Source organism: Chroicocephalus ridibundus, chromosome Z (genome assembly GCF_963924245.1).
Source record: "Chroicocephalus ridibundus chromosome Z, bChrRid1.1, whole genome shotgun sequence".
NCBI classification, from domain to species: domain Eukaryota; kingdom Metazoa; phylum Chordata; class Aves; order Charadriiformes; family Laridae; genus Chroicocephalus; species Chroicocephalus ridibundus.
In genome coordinates this window covers 75,711,184-75,731,679 of record NC_086316.1, presented here as the reverse complement: position 1 = coordinate 75,731,679, position 20,496 = coordinate 75,711,184, and the positions used below count along the sequence as shown (strand labels likewise).

At 40.5% G+C, this 20,496-nt stretch overlaps 1 protein-coding gene across 1 annotated transcript in view; it reads left to right on the top strand.

Moving 5' to 3' along the window:
• Positions 1 to 20,496, top strand: part of UNC13B (unc-13 homolog B) — a 216,744-nt gene that overhangs the window by 35,211 nt on the left and 161,037 nt on the right. The window contains exons 5-7 of the mRNA XM_063319831.1: positions 941 to 1,064; positions 9,623 to 9,693; positions 12,800 to 12,857. Of these exons, the coding sequence (XP_063175901.1) occupies positions 941 to 1,064; positions 9,623 to 9,693; positions 12,800 to 12,857 (253 nt within the window). The remainder of the gene's footprint in view (positions 1 to 940; positions 1,065 to 9,622; positions 9,694 to 12,799; positions 12,858 to 20,496) is intronic.

The following is a 20,496-nucleotide window of genomic DNA, read 5'->3' as shown; positions in this document are numbered from 1 at the left end:
TTAACAAAATCTGGCCTGGTGTAGCCCAGGAATGTGCTTCTCAGCAAAACTTCCACTTGCAAAGTCAGGAAGGCTGAATGAGGGGAGAGGGCTGTTGGCATCACACTATTGTTCTTGGTTTTGAAGGAGGCTGCCAATCCTGAGACCAAAACTCAGCTTAAGTAAGGATTTTTGGTCTCATTTCACTCATGTGGACACAAAAAACAGGGCTTAATCTGTTAAGGAACACATATAATTGACAAGTGTCTGAAGTCTTAAGGACTGACTGCTTAGTGTGATGCTCAGATTTCTATGAGCTCTTGCTAATGATGGAGGATGTCCTGTTAATAGACAAGCCAGCCTTTGAGGTAGACCCAGAGGATGTCTACATCATCTTCTTAAAGCTTCTGGGTGCAGTGTTAGAGGGTGTCTAGTGGTGCTAATATGAATTGAAAAATGTAGGAAATGTGATGTGCCAATGTCTGTAACTGCCCTAACTACTGAATTTCACAGTTCTTGCAGCTAAGCAGGGCATGTTTGGTTTTTTCTACTGTAAATTTCAGGGCATTTATTTAAAAGATTACTGAATTTATCAGGAAGAAACAGATTATATTTTCCATAAAAGGAAAAGAGTGGGAATACCTAGCAGTGTGTCCATAAGGTCTAGCTAATGATCAGTTCCTCTGGCTGCCCAGTCACTCCTTGGTGTCTGCCTTTGAGGACTTACCTTTGCAGTTCCACTGAGAAAGCGGCAGTTCTGCTAGGAGGTGTTTGCTGCTTCTCTTGGTAAAGGCCTTTGAGATTTGTAAGAAAAGCATGTCCTGAATGATGTCATTTGATGTTAAAATACTGATAATACTGCAAGGTGCTTTCTGGAGTCTTTCATCTTAGCAGATGTGTAAGAGTCGCTGTGTAAGCACCTGCCAGACTTGAAACTTCACTTGTGGGTTGTGATTCACAGGAAGGTCCTGGGGAGTGGTCTACGCTGGAGGCAGAAGTTGTAATGAAACACGATGAAATCTGTGGAACCAAAAACCCGACTCCTCATAAAATTTTGCTGGACACGAGATTTGAATTACCTTTTGGTGAGTGTGTTTCAATAACTTAACCAGGCTGCTGACAGTGGAGAGAAAGTGTTAGGGAGCAAATTGAGTTTTATAATCAAGTTGTGCTCGTTCGCAGTTCAGTCAAAATAGTTCAGTGCAGATCAAATTGCTGGTGTTCATTTTTTGTTTGGCTTCTTTCTAACAAGATCTGAATAAATCAGGGAAGATTTGAAGGTCTCCAAGTGCTGGAATGTTTAGAGTAACAGAAGTTTAAGAAGCTATTAATACTATTTCAGGATTGTGCAGTCAGACATTTTGTTCCTGAGCAGGGAACGTTCACTTCTTTGTATCTAGACAAATTTGGCTCTAGAAGAGGTCAAATGTGTTGTTAGAGCTGTTCTGTGGTAGGTGCATTTAAACCCCGCTGGAAGCGTGCAGTTCAGTTAGTGAAACATTAATGTTCAGTGCTCCTGAACATTATCGTTAACAGAGTATATAAATAACTTGGTGTTATAAGAACTGCCTTTCTGGCAATTACTTGTGGTTGAAAAGTACAGAAAGTGGAAAAGTAGCTAACTGGAGTAAACCTAGCTAAAGTAAAGTGGTGTGTGATTTATTCTTTATTTTATTTTACTTAAAAAAAAAAAACAAAAACAAAAAACAAACAAATAAACGAACCCCAAAAGTAAGGCCTTAGCCAGAATACATCTAAGGTTAATGTAGCTTCTCTTTCCAGCTCTTATCCGACTCTTGGGATCAGGAACAGAGATGACGTTTTTGGGGCTTGTGGTATTTCTTTTTCCCCTCATTGAAGTGTTTCAGAGTTGTCTGTCATTGCAAGGCTCATCTCTCACCCTCTGCCTGTTGCTTGTTTTTTTGCTGCCAAGCCCCTGGCAGTGTGAGCAATTTCTATGATGCTTGAAGCACTGGTGGGGCATTTGTGCACCCGCTGGCTTTTGGCCAGCAACTGTCAGAATTGGCCATCTGTTGTGGAAAAGTGTTAGGCCATCTATTGGTCTCATACCCCTCTTCTGGGTGCAAGGGAGGATGCAGGCTTTGGCCCTGCAGCGCTACAATCAATCAAAATTGCATCTTGTGCTCTTGAGTGTACTATTTTGAGTGCACAGTCAGCTGGATGGTGCAATTTGGGCTGAGTACAGTGTTTTATGGATGTAATAGGCACTGCTCTTTAACTACAGTCCGGTGTGTAAAGGGGAAAAGGTATCTGACATCTCAGCTGTCTTGACAGCTAAGCTGTCTAATGTTGGGCTGGAGCCATCCCTCTTCCTTGTGAAAATGTCCTGGTGATTCACTGCTGCTGTCACCCTGTCAGTGGGAAGTTTATTACTGAAATTGCCTGTTATGTAAGAGGAACAACAACTCACTTGCCTTCCTTGTGGGGTGAAATGTTGGCTCTTTGGGGCAAGTGTTTTAAGCTTCTGGGAGGGAGAGAACACAGCACACGCAGCTGAAGGCAAGGCCTTGTAGATTCTGCCTTCACACTAAGTTTGTTCTGACATAGTTGCTGTAAACTGTCTCTGCTTTAAAAGAAAACGGAGTTCTGATCTCTCACTATGTATTCAGAGTATCCAAAAGTGAAATTACTTTCTTCTGCAATTCAGGTTTTGAACTGCATTACATTTTGTGACTTTTTTTTGTAAACGATTGTGTGTTAGAGCACCTGGATTTAAAAAATAAAAAATATTTCAGTTAATAGTGTGTTTTCTTCCTACTACTATACTCAAAACACAAGACCTTTTTGTTTTGTTGGTTGGTTTTGAAGAAAAGATTTGGAGAAAAAAGAAGAAAAAATTTTGAAGAAAAAATTCTGAGTAGAATTTCATGCAGAAAAATGAAAACATTAAGTAAATAACAAGCTTTTTGTCACTCTTGTTTTTAACACAATTGATCATTTAAAGCACATCTATTAATAATTCCTTTGTTTACTATGCCAAATACTGAAACAACAGGAACCCTGCACTGCTGTATTGGAGGGTTTTTATTTCAGAGTGTGAAGAGTTGTGTGCCTGTCCAGTGCTTCATAATGTTCAGGAAAAAATGGGTGCATCAGTTCGCTCTTTCAAGGCTTCTGCTGCTCTTCACTTGAAGAGTGATGCAGTTTTTCTTGGATCTTCCACATTTTCCATCTGCCATGGAAAGGTCAGAAGCAAGTTGAAAAGTGGCAGGCAACAATAGTGTGGTATATTCTCTATAAGATAGCATGTACCATTATCACCTTCTCCAGTGGTACTTCCCTTCACACCGTGACTGAATGTCTCCTGCCATCACCTCTAGGATAGAGAAGGACCCTGCAAAAGGGATTAGGCTCTGTCCACCTGCTTTTGTGGTACAGTGAGAGTTGGAGGGATGCATGGGGGTAGCTCAGCTCACAGTGCTGCCTCTGCATCTCTCCTGATGGATTTGCAGGTCAGTTTCCCTTTGAGTGGAGGGTAGCAGTATGGACTCTTAGTGCCCTACACATTAAGAATGTGTTGTCATACGAGCTGGGAACTGCTGCTTTAAAGCTACACAGAGAACTAAATGGATCACTGATCTGCTGTGGAAGTTCTTCAGTCAGCAGCTCTGTTGCTGTAGAGGTAATGTTTTAATAACAGCATGTTTGCAGTGACACTTAGGAACATTGTGTATCACGTTTTGTTTCCCAGGTGAAGATCTCCTGGCTATTGTAGATACATGAGAACTGGGAACGGTACGTGTGTACTTGTACAGCTTGTGCTGCTTTCCAAGTCTGGTAAAATACAGCTGTCTGGGATAGCAGCACTAACAAAATAGTGTGTTCTGTTTTGCTGTGCTTCTGTGCTTCTTCTATCACTTCTGGCTGCTCTGTTTCCTTTAGGTTAGGTGATGCATATGGATACAGGTATCCCAGGTTATGCAGTCTGTGTATTTAAAATGTCTAATTGTGTTTAGGTGGAGCTTGAGAAGTTTTTAAAGGGTTGTAAGAGAGAATAAATGAATTTGAAAACAAGAAAAGCTGAAGTCCTTGGTGTAAAACATGATTGTACATGCAAAGACGTTTAGAAACTGGTTTGTTGTTTGCACTATATTTATCTCGCATTAGTTTGCTGCTTCTGCTTCCACCTGGTATCTTCAGGATTCTTCCTCCCTAGTATGTCTTCTCCTGGTACTCTGGAGACTGGCAACAGCTAAAGCTGAAACACAAGCAGAATGTGCTGATGCTGCTAGTGGTAGTACATGATGAAAGCAATTTATAGGATGGTGTGGGTTTTTTTCTTGTGTGTTTTTTTTTTTTTTCCCCTTCTTCATATGAAATTGTTTTTAGTGTTTACCAGGCTTGGAGTTGGGAAGCAATTGTTTCCTAACAGAGGCTGGTGAGACTTGTCATCTCTGCTCCTGGTGATAGAAAATAACTTTTCCTGAGTTTATCCAGGAGTTAAACTTTGTTAATGCCCAGATTTCTAATGGGATGAACAACATCTATGGTGGCCTTGAGCTGTCCTCCATGTGTCCCTCTGCATGTTCCAGATGCAGCTCTTGTGTTGTGTTCAGTAGTATTGTTAGTGTGACGTTAGTTTGTGGTGTGTAGGGAAGACAGCAGATCTGTGGGCCCTTCTGCGGTGAGCATCTGTGTGTGATGGACTGTGGTGCTGGGGACCAGACTCATCTAACGTTCCCTGCCAGCCCTATATTCTTAAATGTTCAGTCTCGCAGAAACAGAATGACTGAAAATCCTCTTCTGTAGAAGTGCAGCAAAGCGTAAGCATTTGAAATGTGAAGTGTTAGTGAGAGTTGATATTAACCCCTAGGGTGCAAAGCATTTTTATGCTTGGTAATCTTTTAAAAACGGCAATAAACTGCCTTCTTGATGGGAGGAAGCGATTGTTAGTGAAGACAGGCTGGAGCAGCTTTCTTCATTGATCATGTCTATTTCTTCTCAGGAGCAAGACAGACATATCAAGGAAGAGAGACAGCTTTTCTTCTTGGTTGGTTTAGAAAATTTGCTGGTAGGGAGAAGACAGTCTTGCTGTTGTTGTCTTGATGTAGTGAACGTATGCTGGCACAGACTTTCCAAGATGCTGCTTAAAAGCAATTTTACTCTGTCCTCCTCTTTTTTTAGAAGTGCAGTGGCTATGTGCAGGTCCCTCACAGGATGGAGTACTCAAAAATGCTTTTGGCTCACAAACTATAGCAGTTTTTGTGTCTGTGCCAGGCTGTTCCTAGTAGATAGTTGGAGTGAAAATGCTTTTAGTGTTCTCACTGCTCCCAGACTGAGAGCATGCTGATCTGCATCCAGCCATCAGGTGGAGTAAATGTGCTTTCTTGTTTTATTTCTGTAAAGTTTACAAGACAAAAAATGCTCAGCTCTGCAAAGTTATTTCAGTGAGAACTTGTGAGGGTTCCTGTACCTCAGGAAAGGGAAGAAATTGCGTCTGGGAAGAGAGTGAGACAGGTGAAGGCTTGTAGGAGGGGGGGAGGGGTGCGTGTATCTCTTACTTCTAGCACTTGTTCTCAGTTATGCATACCTGCAGTAATGCCCCAGCCCAGGACTTGATACCTGGGAAAAAGTCAGGTGGCACAAGGTGATATGCAAGGAGTGGAGCAAGGACCACCAAGTGAAGAAGAGCTTTAGGGCTGAAACTCCTGGTTAGTACCATGCTAGAGATGTCTAAGCTGGAATACTGTCATGTTCAGGTACCTGAGGGGTTCTAATTGTGAGTGAAGTTATCTGTATAGATGCAGCAAATTCTCCTCTAATTCCTCCCTCAGTTTGGTCAAGTCTCCATATTGCCGTGTCCCCATTTCTGTGGTGGTGCAGTGTATCCAGCTGTCAGGCCCCTAAGTGCTCTTCTAAATCTTGATGGCACTGAGCAGCCCCATCTGCGACCCACACCCCCTGCTCATGGGTCCAGGAGTCCCATTTCAGCTCAGCTCTGAGCCTTTACTCCTGAGTGATGCTGTGGGAGTTACTGATCCCTCACGTCAGCCACAACCGTGTCTGTGCCCGCTTATGGACCTCATGGATCCAGGCCCAGCTGTGGACTGACTTCCAGGCTTGACCTCAGACCTGTTATGTCACTGTGGACCTGCCTGCCAATCTGGGCTCCTGGCCGTGATCTCTTAGCCTGCCCAGCTCACCTTGCTGAGGCAGTGTAGGACAGTGCCCTGGCTGGCAAATCCCCTGCCCTGCCAGCCATGAGGTCTCCCTTGTCTCCTCTCCCTTTAGGAGCAATCAGACCTTACTGCTCCCTGACACCAGAAGCCCAGGGAGGACAGGGTTTTCAGCTTCCAGCTGAGGATGATGGCAAGTAGGAGCAAGGACAGTAAAGCCTGCAACCTTTCCATGTTGGTATCAAATAAAGAAGCCCCAAAAGCTAGTGAAGAGATCTGCCCATCTCCTGTCTGTTCTTGTTCAGCAGTTTTTTTTCACTGACATATGGCCTTGCTCCTCTTGTTTACCAAGCATGATGTCAGCAGAGTCCTGAGCTGGCATCAGGTGGCCTCTGTTTGGACTAGTTTAGCTTCTTATCTTGTAAGCAAAAGATAATGTAGCAGAGTAACTTGGTCTTGTAATCAAAGCTGAGCAGTGATGCAGGAGCTGGCCACTTGATGTGGCTTTGCAAGCAGTTAGTCTGTGATCTCTGCGCTAGGGATTTGCATCCCCTGTGTTCCAAGGAACCAGCTTCAACAAAACAGCTGAGGTGAGACACAAATGGATAGTGAAATAAAAAATACTTATGAAATGATTCCTCAAAAAATTGAGAAAATGCCCTCATTGGGCATTTATTCTTCTGAGCTGGTAACTTGACTTAAGTTCATAGGCCAGTTGCTTCATGTTTAAGGTTTGCTCTGCGGTAACTGTACTGCCATTAGTGTTAATGACAAGCATTTCTCTAAGATCAAGAAGGTGTCCTTAAGGTAGCCATTATGTAGGACAGTAGCAGACTTTTATCTCTGACTTGCATAAGAAGCTATTTCAATAGAATAGCAGCCATCCTGCACTAAAAATCTGATAGCTCTGTTTATGAAATGAGCACCTTGGATACATGACAGGAACAACAAATCCAAGAGACACATGGTGCTTCTTGGTGCTTGGGCATGCTACTAAACCATGGTCTATGGGAAAGCACTGAAGCCTACCCTGAGACAACTGCAGTTCCCGAAGTTCCATTGCTTCGTCCCTCCTAGATTCTTTGGTCTTGATTTCAGGCTCCAGAGTTGAGTTGTTTTGACACTGACCTTCAGTTCTCAGTTCATGAGTTTTCTTCATCATTTAGAGATGTGATGGCTTTCAAAGGCAAATTTCCATAGGCTTTCTTTAATGTGTGGGTTGCTTCAGGTCTTTGCAGTTTGTCCCCCTAAATCTCATTAGATTGTGTGCTAATAGCCCTTCAGTTAATTGACATCCTCTTTCTAGATCAATTCTGTCCAGATTTCCTTTGAATGCTGTCCCTAATTTGTGTGGAGCTCATCTAATACAGCTGTGCAGCTGAGATCCACAGCCCTCATGGTCAAAAGCATGTATGTTTTTGTTTTGTTTTTTTTTTTTCTACAATTCCTGTAATTGTGGAAGACTCTCTCATGTTTCTCTTACCTTGTTTTCTAATAGCGTATAACAACAAAGCAATGCACTGTACATCAGAAAGAACAACTAGTTCTGTATAGTATCATTAAAATAGTTTGCTGGTCTCCCTTCAAGCAAGGGGAAATAGATTGTCTTTTTTTTCCTACTTAATGCAGGTTTTCTGTGGCCGGGTACTAAGATTCCAGGTCCCTAAAACTTCCTCAAGTTGGGCCTGTTTTATCCCGCTTGTCTGTATGAGACTAGTTGCATAAAAATGCAGTGGTGTTTTTGTTATAAAGGTGTAGACATTCATTTGTAGCCCAAGGAAATACCTACTTCTGAAACTCCATATTCCACTAAATCTGTTGTGTTCCTTTTTCTTATTGAAAGTGGTTTGTGTTCTAGTATGCTTGCCACTACTATCTTCAGATGTTTGTGGTGGTTTGTGTGGCTGAGAGAGGATGCACGTAGGACAGAGAGCTCCTTTAAGTATAAGTATGGTCCTTTCTGAGAGCATCGTAGGTCCCAGTGGAATGCTCACCTGCCAATAAATGTTGTTCTTGTTTCTCTCAGGAGCGAGAGTGGATGTAACTTCTAGAACCACCTTTTCATGAGGAGACCATCCCAGCCTACATCTCCCATTCTTGCCAACACATAGCTAAGCATATCATTGTATCTGTGTTCCAAGGGGTACAGTTCATTGCAGGGAAACAAACTTGTTAGGTTTAAATGTCTTGGCTCCTAATGAGGCACCTCAGAATGTAAAGAGTTGCAAGAGATGGGAAAACTAGCTGAACTGGTATTATCCTTGTTTGGCAGTGTTTGGGATGGTGAGGCTTGCAGGGTTGGTGGTGCCTAGTTGGACCAGTCCTTCAGCTTCCTTCCTGTGTGAGCTCTGAAGTTTCTGCATTGGTGCAGTTTCAGGGCATGAATAGCCAAATTTCAGAAGTCATTACCCCTCCTTGGAGGGAAGACCAGCCAACCACCCTACAGTCAGGGGGATGTTGAGTGGTTAAAAAAAACCAAACACACACCAAAAAACCCAAACAGCTTTTTCGCCTCTCTTTCCAGTGATTTTACACCCCCTGCCCTAAATCAATTAGCTAATTCACCTGGATTGGGAGCCTAACTGATGCTTTTTTCTTTTAGTGGGTTATTTCCCTTGGTGCTGTGCACCTCTTGCTCTGTTTCTTAAGCATAGTTTGTACCTCACTTGCCTTTACTTAAGCTTTCCACAGCAGTTCATCTGCACCTCCAGGGGTGCACTTTGAGAGATGAAATTTTGAGTGGCAGAAGTCTGTGTTCCCTTCAAACCATTAGGACACTATATTACTTCAAAGTGTGAAATAAAAAAATAGTTACCAAAATAAAGGTGATAATGCTTGCTACTTGCTGTCAGTCATCAACTTGGTAAATCTTCCAGAAGGTAAAAGGGTTGTTGTGATTCATTTCACAATGAAGTTGCAGTGTGGTGTAAAAATAGGAGTGTGCTTTCATGTGAATATGCCTGCTTATAACACTGTTCATTACCTCAAAAGACTTGGCTTATTGCCTGCAAAGGAAAACAAGAGACTGTTTCTCTTTTGGTACTTAATTTGTGTCACATCAGGTACATAAGAAAGATGTGCTATTCAAAAGAAGTCCTTATTCTTTTGAGGTTATAAAAGCCTCCAGAAGAGGCTCTTGGTCTTGTTATGTGTTATCAAGCATATAGCAAGTGTATTAATATCATTGTGAAATGGCTCTTCATAAAACTAATACTTGAATTAAAACTGAACTAGTCTGTCTTACTCTTTCCTACCTTTGTGCAGTGTGCGTTTAGTTAATCAGCTTTAAACAAGAACAAAACGTAAGCCCTTGAACTGTGTTACTATTTACAAAGTTTATTTTCCATCTGAGTGCTAACATAAGACAGTCCTATTACTTCAAAACTAAGTGTGTTTTTTTTTTTTAGTGGTGAGATCTTGGAGTACCCTCCTTGTTTCAGTGCTACTGGTGATAAATGTGAATTTGGCTGGTTAATAAGATGGTGTGACTTTTTCTTTTGCTATAGATATCCCTGAAGAAGAGGCCAGATACTGGACCAGAAAATTAGAACAAATAAATTCACTGGGAGATGATGAGGTAAATATCTAAATTGAAAGATGAATGTGTAGCCCTGAATGCCTTATAACCTTTATTCTTTCTATTGGATCCCTGTGATTAAGGTAACTACTAAATGATCATCATTTACAAGACTTCCATGAACTGTTTCCTTAAGTGTACTGTTAGTGTTAAGGAGAGGAACATTTTTCCATGTGCTGGAAGTGCTTGAGTAGTGAGAACTGTTTTGTTGATGTGCATACACTCAAAAGAAAGGTAATATCATGCTTTACCTCACAAGAAAGTGAAACCATTTTTGACAAGCTATGGTAGGTTCTCTTCATTTTGTGAAATCAGGTCAAAAAGGATATTTTTGCAGTTACCTACTTCTGGGAAGAAGACAAAGCTAGATACTGAATCTTTCTTGGAACGGAGGACTGTGGGAGTCCTAATCCAGTTGCTAATGGCTCAGTTTATATGAATCTTGTATTATAATACCTACTAGCTATGGCTTTGGTTTCCTGTTTTTTCTAGCATGTACTTGGCTAAACATCTATAAACTAAAAGTTACAATTTTCTTTGTTTTTTTTTTTAAAGAGAGACTGTCACATCATTAGAACTTTTCTTTACACTTCACAGTGTTTGGAAAATAAGATCTGACATATTGGTGCCTGTATCTGAAGTTTGGCATTAAAAAAACCCCACAACCTAGTGTGTCAATGCCGACATCATTGAGTAGGAAAATGGTGCTTGCTTAAACTCTTAATAGGTCTGTTTTCATAGCAAGATAACTTACAAAATGTTCTGCCAGTGACCCTAAGAGGTTTTTGTCCAGGGATCCTTCATCTATTATTTTCTACTCCTTATATGAATCATTTGGTTTACTGTGCAAATGGAGAAAAACAGGATGGGTTTTCTTTTTGACTCAGGACAGACCAATATTGGAGCATATAAAAACATAACTGCTTGAGGGCAACCTCTCCTGCCTTCGTAGAAGTTTGAGAACCTCTTGGAGTTGATGACAAGCTCTGTCTGTGATTTGGCCTGTCAGTGATACTGCTGTGGTGCCTCCCTGCTCCTGTGGGCTGTAGCAGCAGTCTGTGCCAGGTACTGCAGTGAAGCATAGGTGCCCTCTAGTGCTTCACTGAACTGGTACTTGCTCAAAGGTTTCCTTAGCTTTGTGAGACACCCGTTTCGCTGCAGTGCCATCCATCTGCATGCTAAGTGCATGCTTTTATCAAACACTAGTAACAAAATAATGTCTGTGTATTTGTGACCTAATGATCTCAAATTTATTATGGATGTTCCCTGTCACCAGTGAGAAAATGAAAAAATGTAAGAACACCTGTGCAGGGTCTGACCTAAGGTTCATCTTGTTCTATATCTGACAGTGACCCAGAGTGGGGATGTTATCTTCCTTGCATATTCCCCTAATTTGCAGTGACTTGTAGCTCAGGGACATCCAGAACTGGAGGCGCAGTGTCTTTGTGTTTAACAACACTCAATGGATTTTTCTTCTGCGGGTGTCAGTTGCCTTTTAAACGTACCCAGGTCAGTTATGTTGTAGCAAAGGAATTCAGCACCTTAATTGTGCATTGCCTGGAGAAATACCTTATTTAGGCTGAGCAAACAAACCCGGCGTTGTGAAACCAAATGGAGGCAGGTTTGAATGACTGATCCTAGTTCATCCACTCTGTGCCACTCAGCTTTACAGACCTCCCCTTCTCACATGGTTGTTGGGCTGGAGAGTCCTGGTCTGCACAGTGGTATTAAGCACAGGACAACTTTGTGCCTTTATCTTCTTTTCTGTGTGTTAAGTTCAGCTATCTCTGAGACACTGGATGAACAGATTAACATTGCACAGCAGTATTTAAGAAGCAGGTTAATTTGGAGTTTAAGTGGTGTCATAAAAATGCTTTCCAGTCTCTATTCCTACAGTATTTAGTTTTCTTTTTTGGGACTGATGATAGCCATTGGGGTAATGCCTTAAAAAGAACAAACTATTGCCATTTTTGGATCTCTGACTATAATAATTCAGAACCCATTGCTGTCCTGTGCTGCTGAAATTGCTTATCAACAGACTTCCTTTCACCACTTTGTCAACCAGGCAGTGTGCTGTGAGATCCAGCAGTTCTTGTTTCTACAATCCCAATTAACTCAGTGACTTGGCGTTTTGGTGATGATAAGACTAACCACCCTTCAGGATCACTTGTGCATTTTAAATAGCACAGATCAGAAGATAGCCACAGCAGAAGCCTGCAGGCTGTCACCTTCCATGTAATGAACTGGTCGTTAATCCTTACCAAATCCAAGGAGAGGCTGTCTGGTCACCCTGTTTTGCACAGATTGCAACACCAGGTTGCTAAGGTTGCCACTTCCTTTGTCGTCAGACCTTTTTTTGCTAGCAAAGGCTGTTCTTATTATTTTGCTCAATTGTCCTAATTTTCTCATATCTCTATGTAATACGAGACAGAGGAGAATAACAAAATAATACCACTAGCATTCCCTTAGGCAATGTTTTGATGCTGTAACAAACAGCTTTGTAAAAAGACAAAGCTGGCTAATTGAAATATCTCTATGTTCTCTAATTTAGTATTAAATAAGATGAAAAATCCTTCACTTTGGTGGTACAGTAGATCACAGGAGAGTTTGTAAGTGTTGGCTGGGCAAACATTTTGTTACTGTCCTGCCAGGCAAACTAATTATCTCACCACTTTTTTTCTCCTACTGCAGTGTTGCTGTAAGCCCATATAAGTTTTGAACTAGTGAAGCTTGAGTGTCTAAACATATATGGGCTTATACACAGTTCTGAACTTCCCATCACAGCGACATTGTGGTATGGAGAATCAGGTCTTTTAGCTGTCCCATTTGTGTTCTCACAGTTGAGAATGCGGCCTGTGCTTGTAGTAAAGCAGACTTCGCCTTCACCAGATATGCATTTTTTTAACACCTGGTTTTGGCATGAAAAAAGCGGAGATTGCTGGGAACGTGTTTGAATATGGATATAAAGGAGACTATTTAATGTTTTGATACTACCAGAGATGTTTTCTCTTGTGTGGCATGCTGTACTCTGAAAGCTGTTTCATGAAGTTACCATTTGCTTTCTTATTGATCTGTGTTCCTTTTTTTTTTTTTTCTTCTCCTTTAGTATTCCTTTCAGGAAGAAGTCCAGAAGAAACCATTGCCCAGTGCTGCCTCCCAGTGTTGTAAGTTAGATTTTATTTCTTCTCAGTATTCCTCTTTCAGTGTGCTTTATTTCCTTCTCTGATTAGTTATCAAACAATGGTACATCTGAACAATCTTTTCTTGTTAGAAGTACTAAAATCTCTGTGAAGCCAATAGCTTTCAGTTATGAAAAACTACAGCCCTCAAAATGTTGGTCTAAAGCTTCTGATGCTTAAAAGTGAAATCAGGCATTGAGTCTTTAACCTGTTTGTGTCCTCATGTGTGACAGGAACACAAAATGTGTTCAAAGTCACCTAGATTGTCAGACCCTTGTAATATGAATGCAAGGAAGAAAATGCTGAGTTTTTTCATAAAACTGTGTCAGGCTCTGTTCTCTTTAAACATCATGTATTGAATATTATTTGACTCTTTAATGAAATTTGAAGAGGAGGAGAATAGATGGAGACAGGTACTGCCGGTAGTCTTTTAAAATGCACCGGAGGTTTGTGTAGTTGGTACCTAATTTCTTTGATATTACTTTTCAGTGCTGGGCTGATGGATGAAAAATATTTTTACTAATTTCTGCTTATCTCGTCTTGCATTTTTTTTATGCTTCTGAAATTGTGGATGGAAAAATAACCTAGGACATACTGTATCTGATGGTCTGCAAAATTATATTTCTGAAACACTGCTTTTAATATACAATAGATGAAAGCTCAATGATGTCTCTTGTGAATGTCTTATCTACTTTTGGCAACAACATTAATAAAATTCAAGTCTCATAATTTAAACAAATCTTTTATTCTCTACTTCAAATTGTATAAGATGTGCATATTACACTTTGCAGGCTGTTCATCCATTAGGTTGATTACAGGATCTCTACAAAACTGTTAACATTAGGAAATGTTAATTACTGTTTACCTTTTTTTTGAGTAGAATTAATTTCTCTGTATACTGTTATTATGTTATCTTAAAACTTATCTTCAACAAAAAGTGGACATTAACCAATTGCCTAGGAAATCTGAGTGTGTTGGGTAGCTGGAACGTGTACAAAGCTACATGAAAGTATTCCAGTATGGTACTCTAGGTAACACCAAATGTCTTCTCCCTTTTTTTTTTTTAAAGTGTATGTAAAGAGTAAAGCGCTTTTTTTGTTTGTTTGTTTTTAAATAGTCAGAAGGGTACAATTGATTTGTAAAGCCTACAAATAAGAAATGTTGTTGGAGAAAGGAATATTTGACTAAATCATACTAGCATAGTATGCAGAACCTCTCATGTCAAATGATCAAACAAGAACAGTCTGATATGAAGTATCCAAGAAATGAATGTGTTATTTGCTGAAATGACTGTCCTGGCTATGTGCCCTGGACTTTGCTTTTGTACCAGAGAGGCTGCTTTGATTGACTCTTATAAGTATTGGGATGTATTGGTAAATCAGGGGGAATGCTTCTGTGCAGGGAATGTAGCTGCACCTGTGTGGTGCTTTTGCATCCTCAAGCTCTTGTAGCCGGTTTCTTCCCTGGAGGACCAACTCAGCTCTTGCAAATGGACATAGTTGTGCTGCCTGTTCACAGCCCTCATCTTGCTAGAAAGTGACCTTTTACAATAATTAATTGAAGGCCCCTGGTTTAAACAGTTAATATCGCATAAGAATTAATTTATCATTCATGGGATTAAAACACTCATTAGATTTGATGTTAAATATTTCATAGCAGCATGTGATTAATGTATTTAAGAATTTTCTAGTAATTCAATAAAGCTTGTGGCACTGCATGTACTTTTGCTTATCTACTGCCTGCAAGTATCCAACATCTATGAATATCTAATTATTTACACGGACAAATATAAAATAGACTTTAATTTAGAAATGCTTTTGGAAAATGAACTCTGCCTGTGTCAGTCTGTGCATAAGAATTATAAGCTTGCCTGAATGTAGTGTAGTCCTTTGGAACTGTAGAGTTCAGCCCAGAAGATGCATTTACTGTGTCTCTATTGAAAGCTGACCTGACCTTTGCATATGACGCAGGAGCTCAAGCCCCTTCTACACAGGAGCAGGGCCTGTGTCCTTCCCTAACCTAAAACACATTGAGTACAGAGTGTTCTTCCTTACCATGTGGGTAAATAATTGATAGATATATTTTTAGATATAATAAAAATGTCCTCGAGAACATTTGTAAGACTTACCCAATTTTCCATCACGATGTGCTAGATAAGTTGTGATTGCTGCTGGGAGCAGGACACAATCAGCTGGGCAACAGATTAGGTCTCTAGAAGGAGCAAAAAACCTCCTGAGTGTGAGTAGTTTTTGCCCCATGAGAATATCTTCCCAAATTCTAAAAAACACAGTTATCTCAAAACTGGATGCAGCAAAACATTCATATAGCTTGCATTTCAAGAAATAATGGTATAACTGCACATTCCACTGTGCCCTTCTTTGCCCTCTTGCGGCTTTCAGAAGACTCTTCTGGCTTCTTTGTTCTAGCTAGAGAAAATCCTACTCCAGCAGGCAGGGTCCGGTTCATTAAATGGGGAAATATATGTCCTTGCATCTTAAAAATTAGATTATTTTTTCTGCCCTGTTCTGCCTTTGTGTTTTGTCTACATATCTGTTCTCTTTCCCAGACCACCTTTTCTCATGTTTATTTCCCCATCTCCTCCAGGATGGAGCAGGGTGTGAGAGAAGAAAGCTGGTCTGTATCTGAAAGCCAACATCTGATCTGTGAGGGTGGGTTTTCATCTCTGGTCGTGCGTGGGCTGCTGCCTTGGCATGATGCCATGGGAAGTCTCAGCCCAGGCAGGGTGCTCTAATTTTTCCAGAGTTTGTGGCCCACTGTCACAGTCTCAAATGTTGCATTGTTCTTAAAAGAGTCTGACCCATGATTTCTGAGGAAATGTGGGATTTGGGCTTCCTACCTATTCTTAAATGAAACAGGTGCGTCTGTTCTTGTACATGCAGTTTTTTCTAAGCCCTGCTGATTTTGACACTTCTTGCCTCTTTCTTCATCATACTTAGCCATTTCGTTTTTACTCCCCAACTTCTGTTCTTCCCTATATATTTCTCCTGCCCCAGGAAGATCACATGCTTCCAATTGATTTAACTTTCCGTGATCCCAAGCAATAAGCAAAGCACTATAGTGCTCATGGATCCAGTTTTGTTTGCATTTCTATTAAATGTAATCATAATTCTTAATTTCCTGATACCTCATTGTTGGATAACTGCAGCATCCTCATATTGGCTTTTACGCACAACCTGAAATTGAATGTAAATTAAAAAGAAAGCAAGCTTTTATTGTCTGGAAATTTACTTTAAATGAAGCACATTGAAAAAAAACCTAACTGTTATTTGATTACTTTGGCATTTATTGGGTCAATAAGCTCTAAGTTATTTATTGTGGTAGGTATAGATTTATTTTCCTTGTACGCTCAAGATCATTTCTGGTAACATGAAAGTCCATTACAATCCATAAGTGAGTCACTCTGTCAGTATTTTAAACACAGCTCTGACTTGGAGCAGACAACACGAAAACTGGAATGAGAAAGATATTTTCAATCTTTGCGGGGAAAAAAATTAGCAGTCTCTAGTTAATATCAGCTACTGTAAGTACTGCCCTATACCTTTTGTCAGGGAGTTTACAAATCTGGAAGGGAGCAGGTTTGTTCAGTATGATTCTCAAAAAAGATATCCGAAGTGCCACTGAATCAATCAACCACTTATGTCTGTCCTTTTATTTTTGATAATGTTTCTGAGAATGCTTTATCCTCCCTTCTCTGCATATATTTTTTTCTTCCACTTCCTGGAGTCTGTAGTGTTGCTCTTCTCACAGTTAGACCCTGTTAGACTACAACACACCATAGTTCTGTCTTGCATGTCTTTTGCTCTGTAAAATCCCTGTCTACCAGGGCTGTGATGTGTGTGTTGGTTTTGTTTTTTGGTTTGGGTTTTTTTTTATTGTGGGTTTTACGGTGTTTCTTTTTTTCAGAAGAAGGCAAATTTGTTGCTTAGCTCTGGATTGTGAATTGGTGCAACAAGGAAAGAAATAATTTTTGTGATACACTGTTATACCAGCAAGAAGAACCAAAGCTAGCCTGTGCTTGGTCTGCTAGCAGATCAGAGAGAAAGGAGCAAGACAACATCTCCTTCAGGAGAATAAGAAAGAACCCTAAATGCTATCTGGAGTGTGTGTGCACATGCATGCAGGAAAAAAATGCTATAATTTTGTTGTAGATATGTAAGTGGCCTTTTAAGTACTTAAAAGCTGGCAAAACATTTTATACACATTATAGGAATGGACGTCATTCAATGGCAGATCAATTTGTTGTTTTGACCCTTCTTTCCCACTAATACTTGAAAAAAATCTATTTCCGCAAAGTGGGTAAGGCAAAATTCTGTTAATATCTACAAATTCACAACTATTTCAAAAGTACCAAAAGCTGACTTTGAGAGGCTTCATTGCTGCTGCCCATTACTCCTGTTTTTTGGAGCTCAAATTCCACTGGTGCATCAGGAAGGCTTGTGCCTTCTCTGATGCTGAGATTATGGTGCTTTCCATGGCACTGATGAGGAGCTTTTTCTGCTAAAAAGACAGATAACTGCCTTCCCTTCCCCTGACTCCTCATCAGGCCCTGATAACATCCACACTGATCTTGTGTTTAGGGTGCTGCACTGTGGAGACTAGCATCTTTATGCCGCCATTAATGTGCCATTGGGTTGGAGCTATCAAACCCCGCTGATAGGATTTCCACAGCACAGATGGTACGGTTCTAGCAGAAGCAGTGGCAGCGAGTGCACAGATCTGTGCAGGTTGTGGGTCCAAGGCAGCTGGGCAAAGCTCTCGCTTAAAGGGCTTGGTTGGCAGAATATGCGTTGCAGCCTGTTTTCACGGAATGACGTGGTAGCCATCCAAGGTTACATGTGCACTCATTTGAGCATGCTGTCTTGGCAGCCATCCACTAGTGTTCAACTGGGTGAACTGACCCCGTGGCAGCAAATTTGCTGAAATGACATCCTATTAAGGGATTTAGTTTTTTTCCTCCCCTCTTTGGTAACAATATATATATAAAAAAAATCTGCTATCTGAGTCTCTCAAGGCTAGGCAGCATCAAAATGTTATAAGCAGACCACAACTTGACCATGTTATTTGTTCATAGAGATGTGTAACAGTGCAGTGGCAGGCAGCATAGTTGGCCACAATTGCTGGGTGATACTGCCCTACTTGTTGTAGAAATCTATGTGATACATCTAGATTCTTGCTGTTTTTTTTCTGATTACCAGCCTGCTTCTGCACTTAGAAACAACAGAGGTCAGCAACTACAATGGCACCTCTAGACCAGGCCAGTTTGGGACGAGTAAGCAAGAGGTCAATGATTATTTTACCCTTCTCAAGGGTAGGTGACACTAAAGATCCTGCTGCAGTCATTGAAAAGCTGTGCTCTGGCAAGAGTAAAACTACAGTGCAAACAGTAAAGCCTTACAATAGTCTTCAAAAAATGTTCAGTGTAAGTGTAATTCAAAACAGGACACATGAATGTTTTTTTTTTTTTAATTAAGCTAGATAGAGGAAAAACTACTCTTGTCTGTACAAGTGAAACCATAGTACGAGCTGTTCTGTGGTAGTTTGCTGATGGGCTGGGAAAGCAAGTTCCTTGGCCTCTCTGCTTCTGGGTGACTGGCAGCTCCTGTTCCTTTTCATTTAGGATAAATGCCATCTAAGAGACTTGTTTCCTTGTGGCTTTGCGGTACTCACTGCCTGGGCTGGCTGAAGGCACAATAGGTCTACTCAAAGGAATGTGGATTCAGTGTTTTACTTTAAAACGTCTGCCTGCATTTTTAGGATAAACCTGCTGCTTCAGGGCTGCCTATGCCTAAGGAAAAGTACTCAGCAAATGGAAGTTAAAAATACTGGCTATATTAGAAGATTATACAGTAACAAAGCTTGACTTAGCGCTGAACGCTAGAGGAGACAAGATCTGTTGTTTTGCTGCTGATCCTCTAAATGTACTTTGTTAGTGTTTTCCTAGAGTACGTACTGTGTTCTGAAAGGTGTTGACAAAGAAATAAAGCTTTGACTTTTAAATAAGCCCCAAACCTAAAGCTTTTCCTGAAATACTGAACGCTGGTAATAACTAACGTGTCTCTATAAGCAGTGATCAAAAAAAAGCAGATGCTTGGTTAATCACTCTAGGTTTCATAATTTGTTTAGTGCTCTTCATGAATGCCTCTTTTTTTTTTTTTTCTGGTGGGTTTTTTTTTTTAAGGACCCTGAGAGTTTATTAGTCATCCTTTAATGTCACAGCAATAATAGAAAATTAATTTGAATTTTGTTACCACAGTGGAATGTAGCCTTTTTAAAAATTAGATTAAGGATTTTAAGCTGATAGAAAAGAAAAATTATTGCTCAACTTCATGCACAAGCCATGAATATGTGTGCTTGAGCAATGAGGCTTGTACTGAAAGCCCAAGACTGAAAATCAAAAGAAAGAAAGGCAACAAATCTTTTATCTCAGCTGCTATAGAATGTTGTATTCCTCTTTGCTGTTACGCATGGATGTAACGTTAGGTGGTGCGCTATAGTCCAAGATTGTATCTCACGAGGAGTATATATAACGTTTGTTGGTTCTTGTGTTTACATCTCTTAGCCAAATAGTCTGTGTGCCTTGGTAGCCCAGAAATTTTAAGACAAGGCAGCTGTGTTAGGTATTAGTGCAGTGACAGAATTGTTGCAGCTTTTTCCACTGTAGAAAAAATTAAGTGGCACTCTGCCTGATTCTTTTTACTATGGTTAATAATGAGTTGCCCAAGCTTGTAACAACTTAGTGGATACTCCTGATGATTTGATGGTGATCCAAACCCTGCTTAAGTTCTCAGCTCTCAATCTGATTTTCTTTAGCCATAATAAAGGTGGCCAGAAGTGCCGTTTCATTTAGTGAAATAAAACACTACAAAATTTCAGCATGAGCTGAATGCTAGATTAGAGTAAAATGTGGTGAAAAATAGGGAGTAGTGAGTCAGGAGAGTACTCGTGTTGTACTCTAGTGCCTGTCCTTGTCTCTGTCAGCTCCTTCTAGCTCGTTTCCCTCCTGTGCTTTCTCATCTCCTTTCGAGCAGACGTCTTAGCCCTCATGTGTGGTGTTCCAGAACTGAACTGGCACTCGTTATGAAACCCTCTTGGTCACCCTGCTTACTGAAAACTTGGTTTTGTTCTAAAAAGCTATTCAGTGTTTGTTTTGTTAAAATATAACATGTTTAATTTTGGGAAGATCATTGAACACTGGAAGAATGTACATTTTCATGGAATCTGACATCTGTGTGCACTGTGTTGAGGCTCTTAGGGGAAAAGAGATTTATTAAATCTAGAAGAAAGAACTGACCAGGACATTCCCAGCTCTGTTTGTATTCTATAAACAGTAATTTATGAGCACCAAATATAGTGTAATTTCCTGAGCTCAGTTTACTTTTATAAACCTGTTTAGATGCTCTCTGTCTTTGCTCAGCATGGGATATAACAGGAGGATTAAATAATGTATCAACATGACTGTAAGCAGTGGACAGCAGTAAACAATAATGTTCTGATGGGGATAGTAGGTCCCAGCCACTCTGAGACTTGTAAACAGTAATAAAACAAAATGGCACACAGGCAATCAAATTAGCCTGCACTAAAAACTTGGAATATTCTGCTTTTC